This window comes from Alligator mississippiensis, chromosome 3, assembly GCF_030867095.1.
Source record: "Alligator mississippiensis isolate rAllMis1 chromosome 3, rAllMis1, whole genome shotgun sequence".
In the NCBI taxonomy this organism is placed as follows: domain Eukaryota; kingdom Metazoa; phylum Chordata; order Crocodylia; family Alligatoridae; genus Alligator; species Alligator mississippiensis.
In genome coordinates, this window is record NC_081826.1 from 132,883,442 (window position 1) to 132,899,656 (window position 16,215).

General features: G+C 40.0%; 1 protein-coding gene across 2 annotated transcripts in view; it reads left to right on the forward strand.

Annotated features, from left to right (window-relative positions):
* The window catches only part of ELOVL2 (ELOVL fatty acid elongase 2), an 84,447-nt gene that overhangs the window by 26,424 nt on the left and 41,808 nt on the right, over window positions 1–16,215 (forward strand). For both annotated transcript variants that reach the window (XM_059724433.1, XM_006277463.4), the window contains exon 2: window positions 12,124–12,187. In XM_059724433.1, the coding sequence (XP_059580416.1) occupies window positions 12,124–12,187 (64 nt within the window). The remainder of the gene's footprint in view (window positions 1–12,123; window positions 12,188–16,215) is intronic.

The window sequence follows — 16,215 nt, forward strand, 5'->3', positions numbered from 1 at the left end:
ACTGACTCTAGAATAAACTTATTTTCCTAGGCTATATTTATGCAGAAGAATTGCTTGGGAAAGGTTATAGGGTAGAATTTTCTTGGCGTCACAAATAGGTTTGAAGCAACATTGCCTGTGATTTTTTTGATTTGCATGTAGAATTTAAGTAGATTTTGGTGCAATTGGAAATAAATTTGAATAAATTAACATAAGCCTCAAATTCCTTCCCTCTATTTGGAAGAAGTATAATCCTATTGCACAGTGTGACAGGGTGACTGTCCTGCTTTCGTTACAAAGGTTTTGTGCGGTTGTCTCTAGGTATAAATGTTGGATAGAACCAACAGGTTAAATCAAAGAAGTTGAAAGGAGTTTGTTTGAGAGGGTTTGTTTGGTTTTTTTTTTACCTTGGATTTAATACCAAAAGTTTGAGTAAAGTCCTATATAAGCCTTCTTTAAAACAAGGGTACAAGCATTCAAGAAATTTGGTAACATACATATAGACATGATATAGATATTAAACACATATCCCATTAACATTAAGTAGTATTTAAAGAATCCCTATGTTTTTTAAATGTTTAGGTATAGGCAGCCTTTCACTCTAGACCCATTCTGTAGCAAGCAACACAGCTCTTCTCACCATTCCTAAGCATGAGATGGTGTATGAACCACACTGGGGAGGGTGCAGCTAGCCAAGGATCCCTCTTTTACTTCCTCCTTGACTCTGGTTTTGGGTAGGCAGCTGTTGCTGAACTTCTGGCCTTGGGCTTGGTCCTGCACCCCTGAAGACAAGAGGAGTTTTGCCCATTGATTGGAATAGGAACATGAGTAGGATCTGAAGGCAAAATTTTTAATGTATGCATGTGTGTCTAAAGACACAGGTGGGCATTTTCAAAAGCAACTCAGAGCCTAACTTCCCATTATTTAACTTTCAGCTAGGGCTCTTCTGAAAAGCCTGTTAGATTTTTTTCTGTCTTCGGGTACCTAAATGCCTGGAAAAATCTAGCCCTTAGTTTTTAGTATTATAATACAAACCCCATCTCTCTCTCTCTCTCATGAAATCCTGCAGTGGATGGAGAAGAGTAGGCACTTTCAAAGTCTTTCCCTCGCAATATGGGGAGTTGTTCTCCCCAGGGTGTGTCTGGCATCCACAGATGGTGGGCGTCTCATACACAATGCTCAAATGATGCTACTATTAATGCCATTGGGCATTTATACACATGCTCCAGGTGTGGGACAGGAGCGCTTTAATTAGAGCCACTCTAATTAAAATGCCCAGAACATCTTGGGTATCAGTGTCCCTGCACTCCAAAATGAAGGCAGGGGGCGCCTTATCTAAAGCTCATCAAACAAGCTTTAGATAAAGCACCCCCACCGCTATTGTGAAGCTCAGGGATGCTGATACACAAGATGCAGGAAGCTGTAGGAGTGCAGTAATTGCCATTAGGGCTGTGTGAAATGGCACTGTTCCATTTTACCTTGAGTTTTGATGGTTTGACGGAACACTGTTTTGTCTCAAATTTCATTTAGAGTTGAAAAATCTGTTCCGTTCTGTCAAAACGGAAAGGCGGTTTCAACGCTGTTTTGAGTTTCGCTGGGTATACGGAGTCAGACCAGTTGGGCTGACTTGCCATCCCCAGTGCTAGATCCCACCCAGGGCGAGAAGCAGCCCAGCTGGGCTGCTTTTTCATCCCCCACGCTAGATTGCTCCAGGGTCAGGTTGCTTCCCAGCTGGGCTGCCTCCTGCCCCCAGCACGATCTAGTGCGGAGGACCAGGAAGCAGCCCAAATGGGCTCACTTCTGCCCCCTACTGGATCTTGCGCTGGGGCTGACTTCCCATCCCCAGCCTATGGTTGAAACATTTTGACTTTTGAAATCTTTGACCAGCCTCATTTTGTTTCGAGGATATTTCAGGGGCCTTTTTTTTTGTTTCTATTTTGCTGTTTCGAACTCAAAATTTGTCGAAAGTGTTGAAACGAAACGGCCGGCGAAATTTTGCACAGCCCTAATTGCCATGCTCCAGCAGACATGATTAATAGAGTCTGCTCTGACACGCTGGATTTCCAGTGCATCAGAGCAACCTCCCTGATTGCGTGTAGGCACCCCTTAGTGTCAACTCAGGGCTACAGCAACCCTGAGCTTCAGCATCTCGTGTCACTCCCAGTTATGCATGCTGTACCTATTTCCCAAGCCAGAAGATTTCCCTAGTAGGGTCAAGCAGTCAGTTTTAGTACATGTCTGGAAGAGACACTTCAGGCTCCAGGCGTTCTATTGTGCAATTATATTGCTTTGTCAAGTTTCTACACAAATTTAAGAAAATACAAGTGCTAAATTTTTCAATTATCATTATTTTGCTCGTCTCAAATTAATAGTGCAGGGACTTTGTAGTTCCATACAGCTGCAGAAGGATTTTGGAACATGTAACATGATCTTAGGAGTGTTAGTTGTAGCTTGTTGTACCAGTGCTAAAAAAATAATGCCTTGAAACGAAACATAGGGGATTTTTTTTTCCATGTTAGGTAAAGCTTCTGGAAGAGTAAAAACAGGCCCCCAAAACACTTAAGAGTTTGGTCATCCTTTTTACAATATAAGTTTCTGGAAGTTAAAAGTGAGGAAATCTCAAAAGTAGATGTTCAAATCTTTGGTTGTCTTCTTCCCTGCCCCCTAATCTGCCACCTATCCCAAAATATGATGGTTTCAATAACACGAGAGAATGTTCTGCCCTTCCCTAAGATCTTGTTCTAGGAAAGCAGAAAATTGTCATGTCCTTAATTTCCAACAGATTCTATGACATGCATGAAAAACATGCAAGGATCCTGCAACCCTGGTTAAGGGCTAGTTTGAACTTGGCTGATGCTAAGGGCATATCTACCTCCCAGTTCATTGCTGTGATTGTAGTGTAGTGCAGACAAAGCTAGGAGAACTAAATAGTTACTGAGTACTGCTAGAAGTCCAGCTGTGACACCAAAGATCAATTTGAGCTACCAAACCCAACCCAGGGATTTACCCAAGTTCTTGGGTAGGTTTTAGAGCCAACCTGGAGTTTTATGGTGCTGATCCTGATAAACTTTAAAAATCAACATGACTATTCAAATGCCTACTCTCCTCCGAATAGACTACCACCTCTTCAGAATTAAATGATGATGTTACATCATTGACAACTCTCCACTAGCACCTATTGGCTTTACAGTGCGCACAAAGGGAAGAAGTGGGAAAACCCACTAAAATGGCCAAAATGTCTCTTAGGAGGAGGAAAACTCAGACCGATTCATTGCTACCACCTGTCTTTGACCCTGTAGCTGCCTATGCCTGTCTTTTGGAGGACTTTACTGAACTTCTTAGAGAGCTCTACAGCCTTACATAAGAAGAGAAGACCTAGAGTGTGGCAGAAGTTCTCGTCTTAGGTTGGCAGCTGTCTCTGTAATCTGTCTTTTGTGGAATAATACTCAAAGAGCAAAAAGTTATTTAATAGAGCTCTCTGGGGCTCAGACAACCGTATTCTTTGCTCCTTATTCTGGTTACGAAGCTCCACATACCAGAGGGGATGATGTGGAAATTCTCCAGCCTTGAAGCCGCTTCTCAAGTATACAGATTCAGACTAGAAAGAAAACACGAATACTTAACAGCAAGGACAATTAGCCATTGAACAGTGCGTCACAGGAAGTAGTGAATTATACATTACTAGCTATTTTTAAATCAACTGGACGTAGCTATTCCTAAACAATGAATCCTAGTTCAAGCAGCAGTGAGTTCAGGGATGCCTGATGACCTGTTTTATGTGGGAGGCTAGTTTAGATGATCACAGTGGTCCCTTCTGGCATTACAATCTAGGAAAAATACTCTTTACATGAAAGTCACGATGTAGCACTTAGACCTGACCAGACCAGACCCACTATGAATTCAGGTCTGTTTTCTTAAATTCCAAGCGAGTCTTAAACATAAGTTTGCAGACATGGAAGATCTGTTGTTTGAATCCATTGCTCTTATAATTATTCCAGGCATAACAATTTAGTAGTTATTAATCCAAGGAGCATCTCTGCATAGTAAGGCAAGATTGTAACTTCCCTAGGAAGTGGGGATATTCATGTAGAGGAAGGAGTTTTACTGCTTCATTGCAACACACTTTGGCAAGACATGGACCATTTCAAACAAGGAATGGGAGGTTGACATAATGAAGAACTTTAAGGCAGCAGAAAGAGGCTGTGCAGTATATTCTCTTTATATTCAGAGCAGAAGGAAATAGAAATTATTTTCTAAGAAAGGATAACCTACATCAGCTGTGTTATACTAAGGAGTTCCTTACAGCTTGTTCTTCTATCTAGATGACAGTGACGTCCTATCCAATATTTCATAATTTCAGCTGCGTGAGTGTCTGACAGCACTTTTGCAGTGTCTCACTCCTGTGAGAAGTCAGGGCATTGGTTCGCCACATATTTGGATGGTTTGTATGAGTAATAACATACTCTTTGCGCCTAGTGGAAGTATATCAGAATAATCCAAAATGTGCTCTTGCTTCTAATGCACAGAACAGGATTCACCAATATGCTAAGGTTTCCAGCATGATGAAACAAACTCTAAAAGGAAAAAAAAACATATAGAAGATGTATTTCTCTATACTATAAGATAGGAGACAGAACACCATGGATCCAATAGAGTGTTATTTTCACTGTGATAACCAGGCAATTAATGCCCCAGTTAATGGCCATTAGGACTTGATGTTAAACACAGTAACTAGGATTCATTTAAGGCTTAGCCTGAGATTCTCATTGAAGGTTTAACAGTAGCATAAAAATGGTGGTTTATACTACACAGGGAGACAGAAATAGCAGAGATCCCACCCAGATGGGCCACAACAAGTTCCTGAATACACACAATGCCCTATAATGGGTTTTCATAGCTCATTACACAGAAGGAGAACATAGACACGCTGAGGACATAGCCAGTTCAATACCAACCCATACCATTAACACACAGTATTTTTCCCCCCATATCCAGCAGTAACTTGATGCAACTTAGCATAAAAGTACAGCTATGGCATCTGCACATCTAAGTGAGAAATGCATCTTAAATGATCAATATTTTAACTTGGATTTCTTTTAAACTGATCAAGACCACTAGATGTTGACAACAGTTTTTACAGCAGAACATTATCTTTTGAGTTAAAATGGAATGCCAGTATTTGAAACAAATGTACATCAAATTTCTAATAAGTTCAGGTAAATCAAAGCAATCACCATCATCCTTTTTTTTTTTTTTAGCGCAGGCTTTTTAAAATCTTGCATCCCTTTACAAGGCTGTTTTTTACATCTCATGTAGTGTTTGGGTGATAAAAGTACATTAGCAATCTACTGAACCACTTGCAAATGCTAGAGGGAAAATGCTGAAGGAAAATAGAGATGGAAATGCTAGGAGCTACTTAGAATTAAATTCAATGACTTTGAGCAACGTATACAAAGAGATTGAGGGTATGAGTACAGTGCACAATTCAGAGTTATGTTGAGAAAGCTGCTGTAAGAGGAAGAGAGGCCGCATTCTGTAATTCTGAAACCAATTCAATAATAAGGCTTAAATGAAAAACTGAGCTCTCTAATTCTGCCCTCTATGCTACAAAAATACTGACGTAGGTCACTTCAGCCTGAAGGCATACACGTGTATGTTGAGGGAGAAGAGTAGAACAGAACAAACTGATTCCATCTCCGACTACAAGATTTGAGGCCCCTACTTATCCTTCCACTTATCTTCCATCCTATTTTTTTATTTGTTGATCAATTTCTTTAGCTCAGATAAATTGTGAGCTCTGATGCCTTGACAACCCTTTTCTTTATAAAATGGGGAAAACATGCCGTAAGAATGTATGTACACTCGTGATGCCATAGACAGTTTCTCACCGCTATAACACAGAACAATTATGACAAGACTTGTGAACAAGATGGATGGAGATGCTCAAGAAGTGGGTAATGGAATGAATAACTTTTTACCTCTAAGTTCAAATATTCCTACAGTAGGAGTAGGAATTCTCTGAAATTTCTGTGCAACAGCAAGTTTGGTGATCAACAGCTAGTTGTTAGTGGAGTGTTATCTTTCATGTTGGGCACATGCTCGCTGTTATTTTCCACTTGAAAAAGTTAAAAAAAAAATTAAAAAAAAATAAAAAAAATCAGCCAGCATTTTTACAAGAACCGTCCTTTTTATTTGGAAAAAATGTGAGTGTCAGTAATTTTAAGAAGGAAAAGGGTAATTTTTTCATAAAAATATCCCAAAAATCACCAACACCTTTAGAAATACTTAAAAAATATAAGCCAGTTCTACCCTCGGTTACATTGACAATTGCTATTGAAGTCCCTTGGTGCAAATAGTGATATATTTCCCTTTTTGAAGTGCTCATAATTTACTGGACAAATATTTGGGTGGGGAGCGGAGAGAAAGAAAGGGAAACATAATTGATACCCTCGATATTCACTTATTTCTTTACAATGCTGGAACAGTGTTCTTTACTGAACAAATCAGACTAACACAGCTGCTCTCTCAGGAATACTTCCATTACATTAAAAGCAGTAGAGGAAGTTATATTTGCAGTTAATGCTATGAAACCTTTCTGTTCCTTAGTACCTCGGAAATGGTACCAGAATTCTTGAATGGAACAAGCAGCGAGTAATCTCGTCTATTAGCTACCCTGATTGTCACGTACAAAACAGGAACACTTAAAAACATATGACTGCTTGTTCTTTTCACATAACATTTATACACATTTTATGCACATCTCTAAACACCAGATATTTCAGCTAAAGAAATCCCTTCCCCTCATTTCCTCTCCGCCGCCCCCCTCCCCCTGCTTCCAGCCAGGTCCAGAACAAGGTATACTAGGTCTATACTACAAAGTTGTCAGCATAGCTATGCCCATTAGAAAAGAGGCATATAACAACATAACTATATTAGCAGCCTCTCTTTCTTAGAGATGCAGTGAATACAAAATGATCCTTTTGCCAGTATAACTTCGGTCACAAATGGAAAAAGCATCTCTACTAGCAAGTTTTGCCCATGTAGTTATCTTTGCAATACCTTTGTACTATATACTAGTCCTTAATCATAGCCATCAGTCAGAGCGCTAAAATCATGTCAGATAAACACCTAAGATGGTAGCATGGAATTTGTCATCTCCAGTAAGACCAGAGGTCCCTATAGTCCAGTTTCCATTTCTGCAGCCCTCCCTTCTGCCTGATATCTAATAAACTGGGTTATTCTCTAATTCTTTCCTGAAGATCAGCCTTCTCCTAGCCTCAAAGAAATGTTGTGGCAGTGATTTCTACAGATTAATTATGCATTATGTAAAAATTGTAGGGCTGTCTTACCAAATATTAAGTGCCCTGACTTTCAATTGTTATGAGACATGATAAAAGCAACACCTGATTCACATTTCATCCGTAGTCCAGCTTTTTAGGGGGACTCTTACATAGATTACCGTATTGGATATCAAGGAGGGAAAAATCCTTAAGTAAACTGGGAACATTACAAAGAAAAAAAAGTGACAGTAGTCAAATGCATTTGATTCGATGAGAGATTTACTCAATTAAGGACTTAAGGCTTTGTGTCTCCATATCAATGCTGCTTGGGGATGGAACACAGAGGGTAAAGATGGTAAAAAATATAGCAAAGTATCTGGAACATCCATGTTAATGCAAAGTTGTTCCTCACTGCATATTATCCAGTATTTTTTCAAGGCTGGAGCTCTGAAACACTACATGAACTATAAAAGCTCCCGTCATGCAGAAGTCTAATGTAAAAGGTTCCACGGCTGACTAGGCAGTAACAAGCATGAGTAACTAGGTCTACTATCTCTTCAGAAAGTCAGCTAATAAGATCATGAAAGCAGAGCATTAAGTCACATGAATACCCACACCAAACTGCATACATTTATTTGACAGTCTTATAGTTCTGTGTTCAAGGCAATGTCATGGCAAAATAAAACGTTCAAGGCAAAATACACACATTTCAAATGGTTCTTCCCCCTACTAGCCCAGGAGAGCCCCATAAGACATTTTCTGAAATCTAGGGTTCTTTCTAATTACTACACTGTGCTGACAACATGCTGGTGAATATGGGGTCCCTGAGGTAAGCAAGGTCATTCCTCCCTCAGCCAGGGAATCATTGCTGAACACCACAGAACAACTCCAGGCACTGCTAAGCTGAGATCAAGGAGTCTTAGATTTAAGTTACTTGTACGTCTCTATGTTACACTGTAGCAGAACTTGGTCCCTGTGTGTTAGCAATGTTGATCAGTAATCACAAATCACTTTAGAGTAATAGTTCCCTGACAGATAGCTGGGAGTTTTTACATATGTTCTAATCATGAACATTACTTGAATTCAGACAGTCCCATGGGAGAATAAAACTCTTTGTGCCCCCATTAATTCAAGACCTAGCTACTTAAACATTTTTCCCAGTTTGCCCCAACAGGGAAATGCTTGCCAAATAAAGTTCATTGGCATATCGATAGTATTTTGATAACTGTCTAAAAAACATACACTGTTTGGGTGGCATACAGATTATTTTTTGCTTTGCTTACAGGAATACCTATTAGGAAACAAAGGCAACAAATACAGGGAGATATGAACATAGGGCCAGAGCATAAGACTGATTGTTTTTCCATAGCAATCAACCTTGCAGAAATGTTCCAAGTACAAGCAGCTTGGAAATAGTATTCACATAAGCACATTTTATTGATGCTCATTCATTTCTACTTTTGTTGCGAAGATAAATACATCATAAGGAATCTGAAACTGTGTATTGACCTTTGATTTTGCATACAGTGGAGCTGTTCTCATGAGATCATATAATTCTGCATGCATCCTTCACATGCATGTGTCAAAAATTTTGGCTTAAATCCCTTAGAAGTGATGGTAATGCCAAAGCCAGAGCTGTGTACAGTAAAGTAGTGGGAAATAAATAAAACATATGTTCATCTTTACCCTGGCTGTTCAAGCAGGTTAGCTGATGAGAAACAGGAACGATTCGACAGAAATGCATACAAGGAACGTGTGTGTGTTGTAAGCTACTTTTAACAGTATTTTAAGAAAACAACATTTTTACAAGTTCGCTCTATAGAAATCAATGAGATCTTAGAAACATAGAAAACTAGGATTGGAAGGAACCTCAGGAGGTCATCTGCTCAAAACAGGACCATCCCCAAGTATATCATTCAAGTCAGATCATTTCTGTTCTCTAGCCACAGAGCTATTGCAGACTTTTACAGGATAATACAGGATGCAACCTAATTATCTTTTTAAAGCCTTCAAAAGGTAGAGCAAGATAAATTTTCATTTATATTTTAATTCTCAGAAATGCTCCAGAGTAATAAATCACCAGACACCAACTGAGAAGCAAAATTGTTCTGTTCTGCCTTTTGGCCCCACTTCCACGCTAACACAGCCTGTGTAAATGAAAGCTGCTGCTGGATGTACCTGACATACATTAAACTGGCCTTTAGTAAGTTTAGCAGCTGGTAATCTTTCTTTGAGCTTCTATAGATAGTTAATTAACCTTGTGCATGTGTATGTACATGCGCAGACATGCAAGAGTCTTGCATATCAGGGAAAAAAAACCCTCTAAATACTACATACATGCACAGTTGCTCTTTGAATACATTTAGATAGAGACACGTTGATCTCTTTTGATTCTTCTTTATTTGATATGTTCCCTGTTGATCATAGGCCTTTCTATAGGTGTAGATGGTTAAATGCATGCTGATCAATGAAAAAAAAAAAAAAAAAGGAAGTCATGTAGATAGCAAGCTGATCTTTTTCAAAAGTGTCATGGTTGTTCTCATCCAACTAATTGTAAGCTTTCCATTTGTCACCCATGCTCATTAAATTGTAGGACAACTGTATAAAAGGGAGGTGTAATTTATATTCTTCATGATATGCAAGCATGGTTTACATAATCTAATCATGAGCCCAAGGTGCTTTGTATACCCATCAGTATAAGTCATACAAATCCAAGCAAGGCATTTAAAGAAAAATCTAAACAGAATCAGCAAGAGTAAGATAAATTCCATTTCTGGAACAGTTCTTGAATTGCACTAACTCCTTATTGGCATGGTAGACTAGCAGGTGCACAGATCACTGACAGAAACTACTTTTCAAATGAAAGTGGCCCAAACCTTCCCTTCCATAAAACTTTTACATTTGAAATAACAGGGGGCTGGATGGATCAGAAACAGGATCATGAAAGAGTACTTTTATCTGGATCACCAAATTGTAGGAGCTGTGACAGCTCTTTGATGGCCTGCATGAAGCGAGTTTACTAGTCCAGATAATGTTGTATAGGACAGTTCTTCATTTCACAAAAAATGACCATAACATCTGCTACTGTGCTGGTAATGTCAGTAGAGATCCCAAGCCCTGTATGGCCCTGGAGATGGAGCTACCCTCTGGGTCTCAGGTTAAGGCGAAAAAGACCACTGGTTTTCGTATCTGTTCTGCAGCAACAATGCCCATGTCCAACACCAACACTCCAAAGGCTACACCTCTCAGGAACAAAACACTGAGAGGGAGAGAGTCTTCTTATTTTGAGCCTTTGTTCTCTCTCTCTCTTCAGCTGGAGACTTTTCTTTAGTTTGTAAAAACAGAACCAAAATTTTTTTTTGAGATCAGAGAAATTCTGGAAATTTGTTTCTGAACCCCATGTGTGGCAAAAACCTGTCCCCTTCTGCTTCAGGGCTGGAAGAGAGGTCTCGGAGAGGAATATGGATGTCTTCACTCTAACCAGCCAATTTAGGTTTAACATCCTCAAGGAGCCTGACTCCAAAAGGTGCAAATACCCCGCAGTAGACAGATAAGCTTAGAGAGTCTCTTTCCCTCAGCAAACCTGGACCGCTGCATTCTATGTAACAGTGAGCAGAATGCTATGGCAACAGGGCAGGATCCAAGCCTGCCAATATATAAACGTGGCTCTTGCCACAGGAGGCTGGCTGGTTGGCAGCTCTATACACTTAGGAGCAGCAGGAGCTGGAGGAAGCATGCGTAGGGGGAGAGGGAGGGGGCAATGGGACAAGGTGTTCAAAAGAGCAAGTGTATCTGTTATGATATCCCTTCCCCCTTCACCAGATCCTGTACTACAGACATGGATAACAGTGACCTACTTCTCTATTCGCAGCGTGGCTCTATTTTCTCAGGGCAGGAATGAGTTTGCAGAGAACAGCAGGGCATTTTTAGAAGTCTGTTTCCTTGCTCCTTACCAATTGTGGGCTGTTGCTAGGTATTGTTCAGCTGAGGATCACAGCTGAAGGATCACACTGCACAGCAAGGGAATATAGAAAACAGCAAATGGGAAAGGAGTGTCCTTTACTTAACGGTACAGACTGGATCTCAGGTTATCAGGATTCAATCCCCAACTCTGTCACAAGATTCCCAGGCAGGCTGGTATACATCAAAAAGCAAAATAAAAAAAACAAAAACACAACAGGTTTCCCTTGCTTTAAACAGGTTTTATATATGCAAATTCACTCTTATGCAATGAGCACCTTTTTATACCAAAAATTTGTTATGTGCAAGATACATTCACTATTATGTGATCAGTGTGGGGGAAGCCCACAGTCAGCTGCTTTGTGCAGTGCATTGTGGGACTGATGCACACCAAAATATAGTCTCCTGTGGGTCTGGGGGTCAGTACATTTGAGGTCTTAGAATGTATCCCTATTTGCTACATTGTAAAGTGGGTTCCCTTTTTGCAAATTCAAGTTGTGCGCCATTTTCCAGGAACAAATACAGCATAAAGTGAGGGAAACCTGTACTGTGCGCTTCCTGTGCAAAATTATTTGTTACAGATTAAAACTGCTTATTTTCATTTTTCAAATCTCCCTCTTACATTGTGCTCATTTCCTGCAGCAATCATTTTACTTTTGGTAGGTGCATGCTATTTCCACTAACGGGAACTCTGTGAATTTGCAACAAAATAGAGGCCTTAGTACTTTCATGTTTTAAAAGACATTTTCTAATTTTTAAAGTATTGATGTCAGTCTTTGGGTACCTTGGAAATACTTGCAAGTAAAAGGCTCTCTCAGCAAGTGTATTCTTTTCTATAGTCTTTCCCCCCCCCCCACACACACAGGAGGTATAAAACAACAGTTTTTCCTTTCTCCCTTTTTAGGAGCAGCTAAAGGCTTTAGACCATGAAGTAAACGAACTTGTGGACTATATGTTTGGACCTCGAGGTAAGCACAGTTTTTAGGGAAATGCTAAAGCCTCTACTGATATAAAATAATTGATTTCCCAGGGGTAAATAAAAGCTATTTGAATCAACTTCCTCTGCTATATTAGTAGCTACTGAAAAGATTCCCACTAGATGCACCTTGATGGATACACTTAAAAAGTAACTAGTAGTTCCTTAGCATCTCACTGAAAACATCTTAAAAGGGGCCTGATTTTGTCAAAGTGCTGAAGAAGCAGCCCTCATTAGGGAAAAAAAAAGCGCCCTAGTTAAGTTCTCTCATATTGGAAACAACAAAAAAAACCCAACAGACTGTCCCAAAAAAAATCAATATTTATTTCAGGAAAAGTATAGTATTCATTATATAGTGTGGCTAAATACATAAAACAGCATATTCCCTTTTGAAAACCCAATCTGTCCAAGTTCATGTTTCAGTAACATCTTTCACTCTGGCCCATTCTCTGCCTATTCAGCTATAACTTATTTACACCAAGTCACCTCATTTGTGTATTGCATTGTATCCCCTCCATTTCCTTTGTGGACTACAAATAATACCATTTACACCACATCACAAGCCACTTCTCTGCCTATTGCAGTTAGGCATTGACTCAAACCCAGGGTTTCCTTCCCTTCAGCCACCTGGGCTAGGGACAGAAGTTATACATAAACCAGTATAAGTGATCAGAAACTGATACAAATCTGTAACCCAACAGACGTTTAGGACATATAAACTGCTTTCAAAGTGACCAAAACCAGTTTAAAATAACCCTGGATGGATATAGTATCAGATTTAACTGATTTAGGTTAAATCAATTTATTGAACATCTGTCCCAGATCCCCCCCAAGGTTCAAATTAACTTGCAACCCCGCCCCCCCACCCCCCGAGCATCCCAGGATGCTTTGCACCTCCACTGCAACCCCCACCCCATTTCAGGGTGCACAGGCTAGCCTTGGTTCAAGCTGTCTGTTCCAACTGAACAGGGAAGCATGCTGTAGCACCTGCCCAGCATCTGGCCTGAGCCACTGCAGGCATGTGGCTGCATTTCCTGAATCAAAAGTGAATGTTTGTTTGTTCACTTGCTTATCAATTCAATCTCTGCATCTTAGACTAACATGCAAAGACTGAATCAATTCACCCTCAGGCTTTTTGAGTGTCTGTAGTTAGCCCTAATGCACTGGCAGGGAACATGCTAATGCCCCTATACAGTCAATATTCAGGGTGGTAAGGAAAGGAAAATTCTTGACATTTTGTTCCTACTGCAAACCCTCCCAGGACCAACGTGCTTTTAGAACAAACAAAACAAGTATCTGACTGATTCCTACCTCATTAACACTTATATAGCAGTCACTCAAGTTACCCTTTCTCTAAAAAGGGGTGTGATAATTAGAGCCAGCTGAAAGCTTACTGATGGAACAGTCTTCCACTGGAAAGTGCCAAATCAGCTAAAGCAAAACGTTTTCCAGGAATGTATCAAGTCCATTTAAATTTTCTAGGACGATCAAAATGGCTCATTTTGTTCAGATTGGAAGATTTTGTTCCTATTTGTTTGACATACAAGTTATAACATCAGAAGTCAAAACTTTTCAATGTGTATACTCCATAATACTGAAGTGGAAACTATTCAAACTGAAATATTATGATAAATATTGAAAAAATTTCAGAATACATTATTTCACATAACCATTCCAGGATTTCAGCTTTTCCATCCCAAATCAAGATGGAATTATGTCTTTAAATATCTCAGTTTTCTACAACATTTATTTATATTTTAAGATCAACTCTGTTAACAATCTAAATCTCCACATAGTTGAGATAGCTTAGAAAGGGCCTAATCTTAGGAGTTGCTGACTTAATTGCAAAGCAGTGGTACTTAGAATTGGATTCAAAATATCAGCAACATTTCTGCAGTCTGAGGATCATTTTTTCCCCATTCTTGGTCTTCTTCTGTCCTATACTTATTAAGTCATACTTTCTTCCTGAAGCAAAACATGCAGACTAGCATAACTGCAGTTAAGTAGACATGACTTCATAATAGGATTTTTGGATGCCTTGTATTTATGTTAACATTTCCAAAAATAAATATTTCTTGATTAAGCAGAAAAAAAAAGCTGCAAGACTCAAAGCCAAGGAGATAATAGGTCTTTATTCCCCTTGTGCCTGTGTTGGTTTGGAACTCCTACCATAAATTGTGCTGCTTTCATGATCCTCACAAGATGGTGCGTCTGCACACTCCTGTGTGCAGAATTGCCTAGTTTTTTTTTATTCTACCTGTATCTATTTAAAATTAAATGGCATTTTAAAATTAGTGGCTCCTTAGAAAAATACTTGCAGATAGGCCTCGAAAACAAGCAAGCCAATGCAATCTAGGAACCACATGTATACAAGGCGTAATTATTTTCACTCAAGCAAGCACTGTGCCTTTTCATCCCTCTCTCCAATGGCTCCAGAGCCAAGTCTTGAGCTGGATGAATTGTGGTTAATATAATGCCATAGCAAATACTAGAGCTCCCCTGGGCCTTTGAATCACACTTGGGTTAAATAAGCTCTACCTCTGCCAGCTCTCAAGAGATGCGTAGTTAGCTTTTGCAAGGAAAAGCCTCAAAGAAGATTGACTGCCTTTTGAAAAGAAATGGAAGGAAATGCTGGCCAGAGTAACAAAACCCAGTGAAAATATGTTCAGGAAGAGAAGAAAACGTGCATTAAAAAGACTTCTGCACAGGGACACCTCCCAAGGTAGCAGCTTTGCTCCACCTCCAGCACTGGCTGCTTTCCTTTCAAAAGGTAGTACTCGCTTTTCAGTGATCAAATCTCAGTGATTAAATCTCAGGACTTTTCGCTCCACCCCGCCATTTATTGATGAGTTTCCTTTTACCAGTTGGTAATGTCTTGGACTCAATATTAGCCCCGACAATGACCAGTTCTCAGATTCACACTGCTCTAAATGGGGGTCTAGGCTGAGTCCAAACAAACCAAGACCAAAAAACCAGGGCAGGAGAAAGGTTCCACCCTCCACTGCCTGCAGAAGGGTCAGGGCCCAGGTGCAGTTCCTTGACTCAGGCATCTCCATTTCCAGTGAGCTAAACTGCTAGCCATATGTTTTTAATTGTCCTGTATACATTGAGACAAAGCCATTTATTTTGCTTTAAATATCGGTATTTCTCCTTGTTGCATTAAGTTTAATCCTGAAGAGAAGACATACCCAAATTATTCCAAGGAGCTTCATTGCCTGGGGGAAGGCTTAAATATTTGTCCTTTTCCTACTCTTCTCCCCCACTACTGTGCTGGCAAAAATAGGATTGCAGTATTCAAGAAGGCATTGCAGTGAAACAGCATCAGAAGTGAAGCACTTTGATATAGATTTATGAATTTACCTGAAAGTCTAAACAGTGCAATCACTGAACAATTAAACCACTAGATGCATTCCCTAATAGAAATGGATTGCACCAAGTGGTGCAATGATTAATCACAATTTTAACACACTATTAAGTATTCAGACATTATTTATAAAATACATTCCATTCAAATAATACTGAAAACAGGACTTGTTCCTCTCCTGTCCCAGGCATATAGTAAACCCTTTTACTTCAGTGATCTGTATCTTATTAGCACAAAGTAGGCATGTCTACATGTGCAATTAATTGAAAGCAATCAACTCCGGCGCATATTGTACCAAAGTTTATTGCTCCTGGGCATGCTGCTTGAATGTACACCCAGGACTGCAGCACAGTGAGCTGAGGCGGAGCAGCTCTGGGTGGCAGGGAGCCTGGGGGGGTGGAGGCAACTTACCAGTCCAGGGCTGCTCCGACCTGGCTTGACATGCTGCAGAGGAGCAAGCTGGGGCATGAAGATGCTCTAGTGTGGGACTAGCCAGCAGGCAGCCCCTCCACTGAAGTGCCCTCATGCCCTAGCCAGCTGGGTCAGTGCCTACATGTGTGCTGCCATGGAGTAAAAAAGAGTATTTACAAGTACTAACCTGCTATGGAGTTTATTAGTTTCCTGAGGCCTAATAGGGATGCATTTGTAGATGCAGA